Source organism: Rhinatrema bivittatum, chromosome 9, assembly GCF_901001135.1.
Source record: "Rhinatrema bivittatum chromosome 9, aRhiBiv1.1, whole genome shotgun sequence".
Taxonomy (NCBI): domain Eukaryota; kingdom Metazoa; phylum Chordata; class Amphibia; order Gymnophiona; family Rhinatrematidae; genus Rhinatrema; species Rhinatrema bivittatum.
Window position 1 is genome coordinate 36,255,310 of NC_042623.1, and position 17,183 is coordinate 36,272,492.

Consider the following 17,183-nt stretch of genomic DNA (forward strand, 5'->3'; position numbering starts at 1 on the left):
ATGGATATTATTATTATTTATTTTTTTGGGGGGGGTGTTGGCTCGGGAGGGGGTTGGAGGGTTAATCTACTGGGTTTATAAAAAAAATTGTTGGCACTTTGGCTATTGAAAGTGATAAGCCAACTAGGTATATATGTATGGCCTTGGTTCAATGTTAATAATGATATGTTGCGTTTTGTATGGATATTTGTGCTGACTTTAATAAAATGTAAATATAAAAAAAGAAAAGAGATGCCTGAGAGGGGATATGATTTAGATATCTAAAATAATGAATGGGGTGGAAGGGATAAATAAAGAACAGTTAGTTACTATTTCAAATAACAGGCCAATGTTCAGTAAGCCATTTAGTGGACAAGTTATGCAATTAAAGTTAGCCAGATAACTTGTCCGAGATATTCAGTGGGATAAATGTCCTGCTGAATATACTTGGCTAAAGTTATCTGACTACATATAGCTATCTGGCCTTGTGTGGCCAGATAACGTGCTACTTTATCTTTATTAGGATTTATAAATCACCTATAACAATACAAACACTGAAAAAAATACAAATAACAATCACAAGAACAAATAAATTCAAATCATGAAAATCACAGGAGTACCATAGCAGTCCATAATCAGGAGCATGAATAAAGATAGCAATTATTCAAAATTCCAAGAAGGCTAGTAATATGTCTGTTTAAATAACCAAGTTTTCAACAAGGTTTAGAAAACTTTAACTCCTTTCCAGAGGCATTTTTGCCTCTGGAAAGGAGTTCCAGAAAATAGGTGCCACAACAAAGAAGGCACAGTGCCTAGAACTGCTCAGTCTGGCATGGTGCAAAGATGGTACATCCAAAAGTCCTCTTTGTGATGATTGCAATTGGCGTGTTGGAGAGTACATATACAGCAATACATTGCACCATGGTGTGACAGAGAAAGAGATCAATTTAAATACAATGACTGCTGTTTTGTACTGGATATGTTCGGCAATTGGAAGCCAGTGAAGATCTATTAACACAGGTGTAATATGATCCTTTCTTTTACAACCTGAAATCAGACTGGCAGCTGTGTTTAATAAAAGTTAGAGAGGTTTTAAAGTCACAGCAGGTAAGCTGATGAGAATGGCATTACAATACTTCAAAACTTCAAAAGTCATTAAGTTAAGTAGTGCTGTCAAAACCTAAAAAAAAGAAAAAAAGAAATGGGCCAGTGGTCCAGTCCTGTCCCTCCCCCCAAAACATCATTCATGGCCCTGTTGGGCCATGCATCCTGCACCCCCTAAACCCATTTTACATATATAAAAGTCACCAGGTTTGCAGTTAGGGCCCTCCTGCTCTGCTTTTCTCAGACTGTGCGATTGGGCTTCTCCCCCCTTCCCCCCATCCACTTGCAGTGCTGATGTGCTGTGCCTCTTCCAGACCCTCCCCAACCCCCAATACCTTAAAATTCCCTGCTGGGAGCAGTTCACACTTCCCCCCGCTCCCAGTGCTTCCAGCGCAAGCTGTGAACATACACTTACGCTTCCAGCACTGCCTCTGCTCTGAAGCAGGTCTAAATTTATCTGGTTAATTTGGCCAGTTAGAATTGAAAATCAGCTAAGTTAGCTGGATAAGTTAGTCATGCCCCAGAATGCCTCTTTTTTATTCGGCTAAATTATAGCTATAATTTAGCCGGATAAGTGGCCAAATATTGAAAATGTTGCCATTTCGATGAATAACTTGTGAGTTATCCATCGAAATGGCTTTGAATATTGATCTCCTCAGGACTAGGGGACACTTCATGAAACTAGTAACTGTCAGATTTAAAACAAATCATAGGAAATATTTTTTCACTTAGTGCACATTAAAGCTGTGGAAACTGTTGCCAGAGGATGTGGTCAAGGCAACTAACATATGGGGTTAAAAAAAGGATTGGACAAGTTCCTGAAGGAAAAGTCCATAAACAGTTATTAGCCAGGTAGACAGGAAAGCCCGTGCTTATCCCTGGGAGTGAGATACAAGTAGATCAACTATTGGGGATCTGCTAGATCCTTGTAACCTGGACTGGCCACTGTTGGAGACAGGATGCTGGGTTCGATGGACTTTGGTCTGACCCAGCATGGCACTTCTTAGGTTCTTAGCCACTACTGCTGGAGGATGATTCACTGAAAGAAACATTTCCTTCTCCACCAGTCTTGGTCTTCAGGCAACCACCTGATCTAAAGCAAAAATGAGTACAAAGCAAACTTCTAACAGAATCTCAGAAAGAAAATGGCCAGCGTGGTACATTTCACAGAGCCCAACAATAACCCACATGGGAAAAAATTCAATATAAAGGGATTCTACGCATGTTCCTCCTTTAATGTGTATATTGTTCAGTGCAGAAAATGTGAAGACGCATGGTACATTGGTAAGGCAGGCCAGGCATTCAAAGCAGAAGTTAATTCACAAAAAACACAAGGTCAAACACCATGCGGGAGACAAAGGTGCCACCTCAATGGAGGAGGGGGAGCCCTTTTTGGAACCAAATCAACCACTCCATCAATGACCTCATGATCAGGACAATTAAAGAAACATTTAAAACAATCCAGGAGTGCAAGACTTTTGAAGTTAAAATGATCAGACACTTTGGAACTGACAAAAAGGACTCAGCAAAGACCTAGGTTTCTTACCACATTATAAAGCATAACATTTTACTGCCTGTCATCTTCTGATCACCCATAAAAACCCTTGCCTTTCACCCTATAATTAGAATGCCTTGTGTGATTCACTTGTATTTCCTGGTAATGTCATCTTTTGCTCATTCCATTCTGACCTAAGGCAGATAGTATTAACTCTTAAAACCTAGTCACGTAATGTATTAGATAATTCAAAAAAGGTATCACCAATATATTTGATGTTGATTTGATTTGTTAACTTTTATTCCTCTTCTTCTAGTAAAAGTATTTGTTTAAGATACTTGCTTTCTTCTCATCCTCCTCTTTATTAAACCTGTCCACCCTCCCTCTTGAATTCTTACTAATTCCCCTTTGGGTCTTCCTCTTTTAAAGAAAGTATTATCCCTTTCCTTTCCTTTTCTGTTTTCTTGCTTGCATTTGTTACGCCTGGTAATTTTTCCTGTCCTCTTCCTTCTGTGTCTCTTGGTATTCCCTGAATGATATTCCTTTTGCTCTTAGTTTTTCTCCTACTTCCTGGGTGAGCCATAGTGATCTCTTCATTCTCTTACTCTTGCTAATATGCCTGACACAATGATTTATTGCCATTTCAATGCTCTTTTTCTATTGCTGTCCTTAGTTCTTCTGTATCTCATAGATCCCTTAATTCTGCCAAGACTTTCTTAACACAGTCATTCATTTTCTTACATTCCACCCTTCTGAAATCTTGGACCCTCATTCTAGTTTGGTTCTGATCTAGTGTTTACATTCAACCACATAATATAGCGGTCATTAGACCCCAGGCTGTCCCCTTCTATATCCTCCATGATACTGCCTCCATTTTTCTGCACCAGGTCAAGTGTCACCTTGCTACAAATGGGTCCCTTAACTGGTTGTTTGACAGACCTTTGTGAGGATTACATTATTCCCCTACTCCCCCCAAGCATTCAGGAACCAGAAAGCATTCACCCCCCTTTCTAGATATTCTTCAGCACTGCAGGGATTCAGGGGCCAGAGACATTTCCCTTCCCTCTTCAGATACTTAGCCCAGTACATTCAGAGAGCAGGAACTGTATCCTTTGTTGAGTACTTCCAGCATTCAGACTCTTTCTATTTGGGCCTTTCTGACATTCACACTCCCATTCCTGACCCAAAAAGAGAGGACAGGAAAACAGACTGACTCTCTGTGGGCAGAGGTTGTGGTCCCAAGGATTTAGCTGGAAGAATTCATAAGTGAAAGGAAGTGAGATACAGTGGTCAGACTTCCCTGAGTCCTGTATCTGATTTTCATCACAGGATTCTGTGAGTTTCCTGCTATTTATTCCTTTTTGACTCCTCATGTTCCACTGGTCAGTTTTAGACCCAGAGTTTCAATGCTCTCTGCTATCAGGCTGCATTAATATGCTGCTGCTGTCCCAGCCCTGTCTCCCTGCAGTAATTCAAAAAGCTGTTTCAGAGGCTAGAGCAGAGCGCGAATGAATGAGTAAGGCAGAGAAAGACACGGATATCTGAAAAAGAGAGAGAGAGAGAGAGACACACACACAATATGTGTGTGTGCCTTGGTATATATTGATCAGTCAGCAAAGGGGGAGGGACTGAGGAATTCCTTGCTTAATGAAACCAGCAGTCTCTGGAGGACAGTAGTGCAGGGACCGTCTGTTAATTCAAGTGGTGCTGGTAGGGCTCCCTGCCTCTTTAGATGTGGCAGTTCAAGTTAAAAAAAAAAAAAAAAACCGAGCTGGAAGAAAGGGCAGCACCCGATAGCTGAGCGCCAATCATAAAGCTAGAGTATGGCTTTGGGGAGACTGCTTGAAAAAAATCCCCCAAGGAGGCAGTGAATGAAAAAGGGAGGGTTAGACTGCCAGTGAGAGACGTCTTCTGCCACAGCCGGGGCTGCCTAGGATCTCCGGCGCTGTCTGATGGAATGGCAGCATAAGGAAGCTCTGCTAAATGCAGCTGCCTGAGACAGAATCTTCTGCCCTTTTCTCCAACAGAAGAGATGCTGGAAAGCATGGCCTTAAAGGCTGATAATCTAAGGGAATGGTAACCCCAGCACTGCCGTGTGCTCCCCAAGGACTTGCTTAAAGGAACGGAGAAGAGGGCACGAATCAATCCCCCCCTCCCTGACTCAACCTCCTCCTCCCTCTGCAGCAGACACCGTGGTAGAATGTGCTGGGAGAAAAAGGCAGAGGAAGGGGACAGAGTGATGTCTCCCGGGGCTGGATGGGAGCAGACAGCAGAGGGAAAGGATGCAGGCACACAGACCTAGGGCACAGACATGTGCCAGGCTGGGGTGCGCTGTGTGCACAGACTGAGCGGGCATGCAGGTTCCTATGCGATGCTGTGAGTGCTTTGACTCTTGAGACGGACTGACCGCGCCGCTGCATGAGCTCACAGGGGTTGCTGTGACTCTGGGCGGTCGCGAAGGAGAATGTCAATGACCACAGCTTATAGTTACCAGCTGCCGGGCATCACCACGGTAACCTATGTTTTCGTTTACAGTCCTTGCACAGTGGATCCAGAGCCAACCCCTCCCATCCTGCCCACCCCTGTCCACCGAGGTCCAAAGCGGAAACTTTATAGTGCTGTGCCAGGGCGGACCTTCATCGTTGTGAAGTCGTATACACCGCAAGGAGAGGGCGAGATCCAGCTAAACCGCGGTGAAAGAGTGAAAGGTGAGTGGATGCATGCTCTCATTCTACTACTGCTGTCACCTGCTGCCTCTCACTGCCTAGTCACGGGCATCTCAGCGAGAACACCAAAAGAGAAAGGGAGGGAGGGAGGGAGAGTGAATGGACAGTAAGTGCATGGTTTCCATGTACTACTAGTGTCACCTGCTGTCTCTAACCGCCTGGCCATCAGCACTTTAGTCAGAACATTAAGGGAATGAAGGGAGGGAGCCTGAAAAGATAATGAGTGCATTCTCTCATTCTACTATTGATATCACCTGCTGCTTCTCATACCTGGGTAAAGGCATTTTCATCACAATACCAAGGGGCAGAGGGAGAGTGAAAGGATAGCAAGTGCATGCTCTCCATCTACTACTCCTGTTACGTGCTGCCTCTCGGCTGCCTAGCCACAGGCATCTCAGCCAGAACACCGAGGAATGGAGGGAGAGAGAATGAAAAGGAAAATTAATACAGACTGAGAGTTTCTTTAACTCTTGAAAGAAAATAACATGTCTGTACTCTAAGATTCCCAAACATTTAGCCAACATTACCCCATTTTAATATTTGAAAATTCACATGACCCCAGTGATAACCAAAATAAATTAGTGGGGAAACGGGAGTGGTCCATCTCTGATGATCACTCCACTCTCACTCTCCCCACACTCTAGCTGATCTCCTTTTTCAACATCCACTTTCTCTCTTAAACTCCTTCTTTCCAGCTGATCCTCTCTTACATCTTCCAAATAAAACACAAATCCAGCTCATGTCACCTCCCTATCCTATCCTTTCACCCTCTCCAGCCCTTTTGGCATCCCCCCATCTGATACCCTCTCAGAGCAAAGTCCTTATAACCCCCAACTGATATTCTGTCATACCCTTCCTCTTACCCCATCCTCCATCCCCTCTCACCTCCCAGTCTCACCTTCTTCCCTGCAACCCTTCTTTGACAACCCTCAGATCCTCTCTTTTATCCCCTTCAATTTTCTGTCTTCCCTTTCCTCTCACCCTCCACAGGCAATCCCTCCCCCCCCCCCCCCCCACTTCGATAGACCATCTCCATCTGATCTTCTTCCTGAAACCATCTGCCAGGTAATCCATCCCTAAACCCTAAAATCCCTTCTGTATCTGATCCCTTCCTTCAAACATTCTCCTGGCCAGGGTCAGTAACATTTTCCTTTGGGCCCTGGGCCCAATGATCGATAGCAACTGATGGGAAGAGGGGCAGGCAGATGACATGGGCAACATTTTCTCATGAGTAGGTTCAGTGGAGGATAAGAAGCAATGACAATCTCCATTAACCTGTGAACACTTAACCTTCCCATTCCCTCATATCTGGACCTGAGCTCAGTTGTGATCTGCATGCGGCAGTGGCATTAAGTCATATAAGTCACATGTGCAAGCTCACAGGCCGGGCAGTATACCCAATCCCACCTTGTGCAAGGGCTTCCTGTTACCACAAAAACTCATGTGAGGGTGGGGCCACTGCAGGGCCTGCAAGTGTGTGCTGACTTATAGGCCCCAAGCTGACTTCCATTACTATAATGCTGCTGGCGCTCAAAAAGCCTGCAGTTTGGGGCACTTGTGACCTCTGCTAAAAGTTTTGTGATCCCATTTGGGGTCCTGACCCTCACTTTGGGAAGCCCTGCTGTACTGGGTGTTGACTATTTTTATGTCACTGGGAAAGAATGTGTCTTAGTGGATTGTGTAGCGTACATAACATATAGCTCTGCATAGAAATTTCTGCATAAATACAGATATAATACCTCATATATGAGCTTTCCAGACAACTGAAGAAACCTATATATTTCTTTTTATGCTGGTCCAATAAAAGATGTCTGAAACTACTAAGATTAGTTTTCCCCAGAACCAATATGCTACTAAAGCTCTATGTACGGTGTCTTACTTTTGAGTATATGTAATGTAATAATTCTTTGTGCAATACTCAATTGAACTTGTTCTAAAGGTTAAGAGTACAGGGTACAAACCAAATAGATTAAAGAACTCTTCCATAGAATTTTTTAAAATGTAAACAGCCACAATATTGATGTAAAGACCATAAGAGACATGCCCGCTGTTCATAATCTACATGTGCAGGCTATTTCAATCATTAGTCTTAACCTTATCCATACAAAGTTCCAAAAATTTTTAAAATATTTTTGTGTAAGTAAAAACACTTACAATGAATAGGAGGCTGGATAGAAACTCCCTATACTGGCCGTGTTTCAAATTGACTGCGTCATGGGAGTCCTCCACTCGTCAATTCAATACCCAGCTACAGGGAACCATCTTAGGCCTTCTTTGTAACATACTTTCTGTGAAAAGGCGAGAGTTCAGATCTTTTGTAAGGCAACTGACCAATCACACAATTCTGACATCAGAGCTGTTAAATCAAATAACTGAATTTCACTCAGTTTCTTCATATAAATCTAATGATTGGACAGTTTTCAAAGTAAATATCCAAAAGTGTTCCCAATAATTTTAATAGTGAGGACAAATCTCTAACACATTGTTATAAAGATACTTGCTTCAAAACTATTCATTGAAGATCAATGAATTTATGTCCAGAAGAAACAAAGTGAGATTCACTGGATGTTTGTTGTTTGTGCTCAAACAACTTCGATGTTCCACCAGTCTTGTTTTAACTGATACAGATTAACTGGCACAGGCCTATAATGAGATATACAACATAGCTGGGTGAACATGTGGTATTTTTGTAAAAGTAGCCTTGGTAACAAAATGTGTCTATGTTGGGCTTTCACAGTTTGACACAATGAGCAATTTCCACAATCATAGTGACTCAGAATTGAGAACTCCTCAGGATCCAGTTCACTGGGAAGCATAAATTATACAACCATATCTCTAATATTTCTGCCTCTCCTAAATGCAATATTAGGTTGATGTGAAAAAACTTTCTGTAGAGACAAAGCATGCCAGTGTTTGAAGATAATCCCAGTAATTTTAAATGACTTACAGAGTAACTAAGTACACATACCAATTTATTATCTGGCAGTGGTTGCCTGTACTAAAGTAATAACTGCTTATTGGTGTGTAAAGCTACTAATAGGATAGCCTCGTTTCAAGAATCTCTTAGCTAAGTCATTGGCTGATGTCTTAAATTGCTCTAGAATTGTAAAATGTTGTTCTTATGCATAGATTTTTCATTATAATTTAGTTCACAAATAAGATTGTTGTTTAAAAATCAGCACATGAAGAAAAGGCAAAATGTAATCAAAATGCATAGAAAATGTAATATTAACATCAATAGAATTTAGTCACTGTATAAACTGATGCAAAGCTACTAATGAAGATGTTACCATTCCACAGTTAGCCGGATAAACATATCCGGCTAACTAGTAGAGTATATTCAGCGGCACGGTCATTCCGCTGAATATACCCAACTATCTTAAAGTATATGTAAGTAACCTATCTTGGGTTCACCAACCAATTGCATGAATAGAAACGGGGACGTGACTCAAAAGGTTTTCTCACCCCGGTATTAATCCTCATATACACACAGAATAACTTTCCACATTTCTTATTCCTATCTCCTAAAAAATCCAATATACCTGTGGGTCAACTGGGTGAATGTCTATTTGAGCTATTAGTCAGGGTAGCACATAAAAATGTTTCCTATTTATAACTAGTGCAGGGGCCTTACAGGAGGCCAAAAAGTGGTGAATAGGGCTAAAGAGAATTTAGTGAAGCATTTGATACCTGCCCTGCTCTCATCCATGGAATGCATCAACTGCTTCATTTTCCCATGTTAAGTAGCTTTGTTGATGTCTGTCCTCCTTAGAAAAAAAGTAGAAAAGGTAAGGAGACACACTGAGCAGCATGGTTGTACCATGATGTCAGCATGATCTAAGGGAAAGAAACCATAAATGCCTGCCCACATTTCAGTTTCTGACATATTATCTGCATACTCACTTAAACAGTTACTCACTCCAACTACAGAAGAATCAATAAGGAAAATAGCAACCTGCATACACATGAAAAAACACTTATTATAAGTGTTCATCAGCTGATGTTTCGGCACGTTCTTGTATGATGGGAAACATTAAGGGGTAGATTTTATAAAGTTGCGCACGTACGTCCATATGCGCATGCACATGGATGCCCGATTTTATAACATGTGCACGCAGGTGCACACATGTTATAAAATCGGAGATCAGCGCACACAAGGGGGTGCACAATTGTGCACCTTGCGCGTGTCGACGCCCACGCCCTTCCCCAGTTCCCTCCCAGGCCGCTCCGATTTGTCACTCTCTTTTGTACTGATATATTTATTTAAAAATGGGTTATTAGATGGCTCCAGGTCATCAGGCCAAAACATACAACATTCTTTCACTGGAAATAGTATTACTGTAGAGAGTATCTTGGATTCACAGCATGAGAATATGGAGGAAAAAAGACCTCAGATATCTGGCATACTATGTCAACCAGCTTTAGTATGGCAGTGTTTTCTAATCATTGGTCAAAAACCTCCAACAACCTATTTTATCTTGAAATGACTGTCCTTTCTGGCAGATCAAAAGTCTCGGAAAAAGCCACCACTGACTTTGGCCAATCGTTTCGCCATTAGGCTGCCTCAGGGCGGAACTCTAACTCTAAAAACAATGTGATCAAAATTAAACTTCCAAAACCATACCAGTAAGTACATGAATAATGTCCTATATTTTTTCACCAGAAAATAAAAATTAGAGTTCCTCTGCATCACTTACTTTTGCCACCAATCCAAATTCTCTTCTCACCGGGAGCAATGCTCTCACCATTTTCTGAATAGCAGTTTAACAAAACGCTGGCACATGCGCTATGTTTATATTGTGACTAATCAAAAAGTCAATGTATTAGTAAATAGAGAATTGGATGAATTAATGAAATGGAAGGCCAATGAAGACTAGTACATTATTAATTAATAAAGTAACCATTAATTCGAAACATAAAAATGGCACCGATGCAGATACTCAATTTGTGCTCCTTATGCATCTGTAACAAAAAATCAATAACTGAAATTAGGCAACAGTCAGTGCAAAATATAGATATTGGAGGGTACTGATTGTAAAAATAAAGTGTAAAAAATTAGCAAAGAAGGTTCAATAAAAAGGGCTCGAATCTACTGCTGAATTGAGACCCTTAGGCCCCACAGTCTTAAGTCAAAAAGTCCACCGCTGTTCTGACTGTAGTAGCTGTCTTTCTCGATCTCCCCCTCGAATGTTACCTGATACTTGATCAATGGCAAAACATGTCAATTGCTCAAAACCATGATTAAACTCCAAACAATGCTATGCCAGAGATGCTGCCCTCTTCTTTATTTTTAAGTAGCTTCTGTGTTCGCACAGAACTGTCCTTAAGTTCTGATAGTCTTAACAATGTACAACCATGGACAGGGACACTGAATCGCATAAACAATGTACCTGGAATCGCAAGTAATGAGATATTTTAAACTGTATATACATTTATCATATGGGTTACAAAACTCCTTCAGTTCCGATTTAATGCAACAGATAGAACATTTGTTGTTGCATTTCGAGTGTCCTCTCATGAATTTACTGCCTGTGATGGTAGACTTCTCTTGGCCATTGGGTAAAAGAGCCAGACACAGGAATTCCCTCAAATTTTTAGAATGGGTGTAAGCAGTTCTAATTTTAATGTACTTAAAGCAGTCATGAACCCATAAGATGTTTAGATGTTTTTCCAGGATTGTGACAACTTGTGGCATCTTTTTCGAATACCTTCTTACAAATGTTAAATGCTCGGTTGTATATTTAAACCCCGCCCTCGATAGGAGGAGATCCCGGTTGACAAACCTTGCTCTTTAAATGCCTTTTTTACAATTTTGGGAGGGTAACCCCTGGCCAGCAATTTATCTGTTAGTTTATATGAGAGTAATTTGAAATCTGAAATAGTGGTGCAATTCCTATGGATCCATAAAAACTGAGAAAAAGGTAAGCTATTTTTCAAATGAAAAGGATGATAACTAGAATATTCGAAGAAAGTGTTCCTGCCTGTGTCTTTTGAAAATAAAGACTTACTAAGATGGCCATCTGTCTCCTTCTGTACTAAAAATGAAACCTGGTAAAAATCATAACTTGAGGAGAATCGAATTGATTCTTCACAGCTATTAATCCAACAAGTGAATCTAAGGAGATCCTCTTCGGTTCCCAACCACACGATGAACACGTTATCAATATACCTCTTCCATAATGGAATGCACTCTTTAAATGGAGAATAGTTTATTCATTCTTTCTCATAATTTTCCATGTACAAATTGGTCAATGAAGGGGCCATTGTTGGTAAAAAAAAAAAAAAGAGCCTTCAAATACAAAATAAATTTGTGTAACAGCCATTCTGGTTAAATGCATAATGAAATCTGTTGTTACAGTGTGGGTTCGCTGTCTTTTATTCAATATTGATTTTAAGACATGTAATGAATCTTCATGTGGAATGGATGTATATAGAGATTTCATATCCATGGTTACAAAAAAATATGATGTACAATCGACTTCCAATTCTTGTAAGATGTTAATGAAATGAGTTGTATCTTGTATGAATGAATCCATCTGACACACAAATGGTTTTAAAAAAGTGGTTTAAAAATCCAAATTTAAAAAGTAAAAAAAAATGGAAATAATTCAAAAATTGAAATGTTTTAATAATATCTCTCGGAGTATAGAGTTAGTTGCAATTTGGGAATCAACGTTTTTGGTATGATATATTTAAAAAAGTGTCAACATAAATGGATAGCCTTTCTAAAACAGAATCATTTACTGAAATGATTGGGCATCCCGGCAGATCAGTAGCACTTTTGTGTATCTTTCGAATACTATACAATGTTGGTATACGTGGATATTTTATGTTCAAAAATTGCTTTTCCTTGCTTGTTAAAAAAAATGGACTGTAACACATTATGGGGTAGATTTTCAAAACTTACACACGCGCGTCCATGTGCGCACACTGCCTGGCACGCACACATGGACACATGATTTTATAACATGCGTGCACAAGGTGGGTATAATTTTGCAAATACGTGCAGAGATGCATTGGGGCCTTCCCCAGTTCCCTCCCAGTCCACTCCAATTAAGAAGTGGACTGGGAGGGAACTTCCCAACGCCCTACTCTAACCTCCCTTCCCCTTCCCTTATCCTGCCCTCTCCCTCTCCCTATCCTATCCCTATCCTAACTACCCCAGTTTTTATTGTTTTACCTTTTGCTCCTGGCAAGGAGCAGGACCAAATTGCACGTGCCGGCACCCTGCCGGCACATGATCCCCCAGCACAGCAGCAAATGGCTGCTGTACCAGGCTCCTCTAGCCCTTCCCCACCCCCGAACCACCCCTTTTAAAGCCCTGGTACTTACACGTGTCCTGGGGTTTACGCACATGGCCGGGCCCGTTTGAAAATTGGTCCGGCGCGCATAAGACCGGGCCACGAGTGTAAACCCTGGGATTTACACGCGCCGGATAACTTGACCACTAAATGGCCTAATGAATATTGGCCTCCTTGTATCCCCCTGCTGTTAATTGTGAGCCCAATACTGGACTAGGTTCTGCAGACATCATAATACTATTGCTTTTAAAGTGTCCAGAAATGGCTGTAAGTCTTTTTTTTTTTTTTTTCAAAAATTATCTGATCCATTTTTGTCTTCTGTTGCAAAGGAATCAGATAGTTATGATTTGTTAGTTATCTTTGTTTTATATTATGTATGTTTTTATGTAACCCGCCCCAAACTTTGGAGGGTATGGGAAATCAATACTTTAAATAAAATTTAAAATAGTGTAGTACTGGACATTTCCCATGATTTTCCACAAGCTTCAAATAAAATGTAAAAAGTCCCCCCCCTCCCCCCATAGGAAATAATGGGAGTTAGGGAGACTGACTAGACTTAATGTCTGCTCTGAGCTCAAGAAAAAGTCCTCGGGGCAGAGGCTTCTGGAAGACAAATTAAACCCACATATCTAGGTGGGTGAATGGCTAGTTATAAGTAAGGAAAGAAAGTTGAGTGGAGCCTGACAATGGAAAGTTATAGGTGGGCTCCAACTTCTGCTTGCTCCAAACATCTGTATTTGGTTCCTTGAATTATCTTTTGGAGTGTTTAAAACAGCCCAAACAGCAGCCACATATCCTCTTTTATGATAGGAGATAATTTGAGAAAACTTGATAGTCTGCTGCTATTCATCTCCCAAAGGCCAAAATGGCTGGGGAGAATTGACCTGCAGTTGCATTAGTCTTGGTATGCAGAGATCTCTATACATACAGCATACTCAGCATAAAGAACTCAGCATATCTAGAGCTTTGTATAGATATTGAACATAACTATATGAATGTGGGTAATTTTCAGTATGATTAGAACTTAGTGTACATAAAACAGAACTAATCTGCACAGAATTTAGGATATCCCTGTTTGTCTGTCATCTCCTCTGATTTCAAAATCCATCCCTTGCCATAGAATTGCCCAGTCCATACAGAATAGCGGGAAACTAGGAGTAAAGTTGAGGGGAATGGTGCACCTCATTCACTCTCGTCCCCTTTCTCAATCAAGTGCATCACTTCTCTCCTTCCCCCATCTCCCACCTTCCCACTGCTGGGGTAACCAACAATACCAGGAGAACCAAGATGCTTCAGGCCATATTTATCAGGGCTGGTGCAAGGATGATATTTATTTATTTATTTATTTATTTATTTATTTATTTGCTGATTTTGTATGCTGTCATTCAGTGGAGCCATCACAATGGTTTACAAGATAATAAAAGAAATACATAGTATACAACATATAAAAACATGAATACAATTCTAATAAAAATAATGGTAAGACAGGACAGGGCAAATATTGTTTGAGACCGATAAAAAACAGAGTTAAATAAAAGACATTATAAAGGAAGAATAAATATTAAGAGCATTTCATAAATGAGATAAGATGTAGTGTGGTTAAATGTAAGAGGGTAATGGTAGAAGGGTAAGTGCATTGTTAAGCGTTCATAAATAGCCAGGTTTCGATGTCCATTTTGAATGTTGTAACTGCAATTCGACAGGGAGTGAGTTCCATAACTTTGAACTTGCTAGTGAGATTGCACATTCTCTTACTTGGGAGAGTTGTGCGGATTGTACTGATGGGATTGTTAATAAACCTTTGTTGGCCATTTGTAGGTTTCGTTGGGGTGTGTGAAGTTTGATTGCTGCGTTTAACCAATCGGTCTGCTCCTCGTGTATATTCTTATGTAGAATGGATAACACCTTGTATTCAATTCTGAATTTTATTGGCAGCCAATGTAGGGATATCAAAATTGGAGTGATGTGCTCATGTTTCTTGGAACTGGTTAAAATTCTAGCTGCTGAATTCTGGAGAATTTGTAAGGGGCGGATTGTAGAAAGAGGTAAACCAAGTAAGAGCAAGTTACAATAGTCAATGTTAGCGAATATGAGAAGTTGCAGTACTGTTCTAAAATCGGCAGGGTTTAGAAGGGGCTTTAATCGTCTTAGGATTAATAGTTTGTGACAACCTTCTTTGATTTTTGCTGCAATATGAGTTTTAAAGTTTAATTCACTGTTGATGATTACTCCAAGGTCACGCGTGTATGTTACAGGGGAAATTTCAGACTTTAGATCCTTGAGTTTCAGTGATGGCAGTAGCGTGAAGCTCGTTTTTCTGTCAAGCAGTATGATTTCAGTTTTATCAATGTTTAATATGAGTCTCATATGTGTCAAAAGCTGTTTGATAACGGGTTTGTACATGGTGGTTTTTTTGTAAGTCGAGTCGAGTGAATTTTGTATTGGAATTAATATCTGTATATCATCAGCATATAAGTAGTGTGTGAAACCGAAACCTGCAAGTAAGTGACAGAGGGGAAGCATGTAAATGTTAAATATTGTGGTAGAATGGGACACCAGTTTTGAGATGAAGTTTTTCCAAGGGAATTGTTGATTTTTACCTGGAAGTTACGATTTGTGAGGTAGGATGAGAACCATTGAAGTGTATAATTTGCGAGTCCAATTTCTGTTAGGCGGTCAAGAAGGATGGAATGGTTTACAGTGTCGAAGGCACTTCAGTATTGAAGTGTTTTCTGAATCCGAACTGTGAGGGGTACAGAATTTTGTTTTTTTGAGATGTTCAGTGAGTTGTATTTGTACAACTTTTTCTAGAAGTTTCACTAGGAACCATAGATTGGAAATAGGACGGAATATATTAAGAATATGTGGGTCAAGGTTGTTGTTTTTTTAAGATAGGATTAATTACTGCTAAATTTAAGCTATCAGGAAAATGACCTTCAGAGAGGGATAAATTAATAATTTAAACAATGGGGTTGATAATAACAGATTTGATTGATTTCAGCATTAGAATGGGGATCCCTAGGTGCACCTTCAGTCTTGTGTCTTCTCTTTACACATCTGCCTGTTGGCAGCAGCTCTGGCACAGCATCCCCATCTCTTGCCCTGCTAAGCGTACACTTCTAACTCTACTCTCACTCTCTGCCAAGTCTTGCAAGCCCCTCTCTTTGCCCACTATCCACACATTGTCCAGCATTCCTTCTCTCTATCCCCTTTTCCACTATCTCTTTTCTTCTTCTGTCTCCCAGTATCCTCCTCTTTTTTCCCTTCATTCCCAGCTCACCATAACAGCATCATCCCGGTCTTTTTGTCCCCTTTTCGCAATGCCTGGCATCTCTTTTCTCTACCCATTACCTGCCAAATTCCTGTTTCTTTCTCTCTCAACCCTCTCTCTCTCTCTTCTACACTCACCTGCCCAGCAATATTTCTCTCTCTCCACCCACCCAGCACCCTCTATTTACAACTCTCCTTCTCACCGTCTAATATCTACCCTCCACATCTACCCAGCATCTATTCTCTTCTCTCTTGTAGTAATGTGCCTTAAAAGTGGGTTAGATGGAACCTCAAGGTTTTTGCTGCCCTAAAACATTTTGGCACCCTAAAGCAACTGCCTAGATTGCCTAATGGAAGAACCATCCCTGTATGTGGTCACCATACAACTGAGTTTTCCTTGAAGTTTTGAACAGCTTAGACCATGCTCAGTCTAGCTTCCAAACAGAGTTCAGTACAGAAATGGTACTTATCTCACTTATGGAGAACACGGGGTCTGTGGTCGCTTAATAGCAGTCATGGGTTGGGAAACAGCCAGGAGTACAAAGTAAAGCTAAACTCTGGCTGATTCCAAACAAACAAAAAACTTTATTAACAGGCAAAAACAAAAATACAACATAAAGGCCACTTACCTCAGCAGTCCCTTGTGTTAACAGACAATCAAATATATGAAGTTCTGGCATAAACTGGCTTCCTACCTTCTCCCTGGGGCCTCCTCCACCATTCTGTGGCTTCTTATGTTAGATTGAAGGGATCATCCCTGGACCCAGAATCCCTTCCTGGGTTGGGGTTTAAGGAGGACCAGGCCAGATAACTGTGGCCAGTCCTTTAAGGTATTCTGAAGGAGTTTCTTATACATGCCCCCACAGGGCTACTGATGGATTAAGGGGGATTGGATCTTCTCTATTACTGTGAACCACCTCGAACAATTTGTATGAGCACAGGCTATACATTTAATAAATAAATAAATTGCTGGCAGAATTGGCTTCCAGTCTCTCCATGTATTAAACTTAAAATACTCTCCCTCACATACAAGGCCATGGAGGGTATTGGCCCTGCCTGTCTGATAGAGAAGGTGAACTGGTCCCTGAAATCTATAGTCTAGTCAAAATATTGCCTGACTGTTCCATCACATAAGATTCTGCAGCTGAAAAAGAGAAGCTTGAGAACCTTAGAGGAGTGGCACTTGATATTTGGAACTCCCTCTGGTACTGAAAGCATGTAATGATTACCTGATCTTCTGATGTCAATGTAAAATGTGACTCTTTGACCAGTACATGGGCATTGCATCCATAGTGCACAGTGGTGCAT

The 17,183-nt window shown here is 40.8% G+C and overlaps 1 protein-coding gene across 4 annotated transcripts in view; it reads left to right on the forward strand.

Annotated features, from left to right (window-relative positions):
- Positions 1-17,183, forward strand: part of SHANK3 (SH3 and multiple ankyrin repeat domains 3) — a 1,690,229-nt gene that overhangs the window by 955,266 nt on the left and 717,780 nt on the right. For all 4 annotated transcript variants that reach the window (XM_029615063.1, XM_029615061.1, XM_029615060.1 and 1 more), the window contains one exon: positions 5,114-5,286. In XM_029615063.1, coding sequence (XP_029470923.1) covers positions 5,114-5,286 — 173 coding nt within the window. The remainder of the gene's footprint in view (positions 1-5,113; positions 5,287-17,183) is intronic.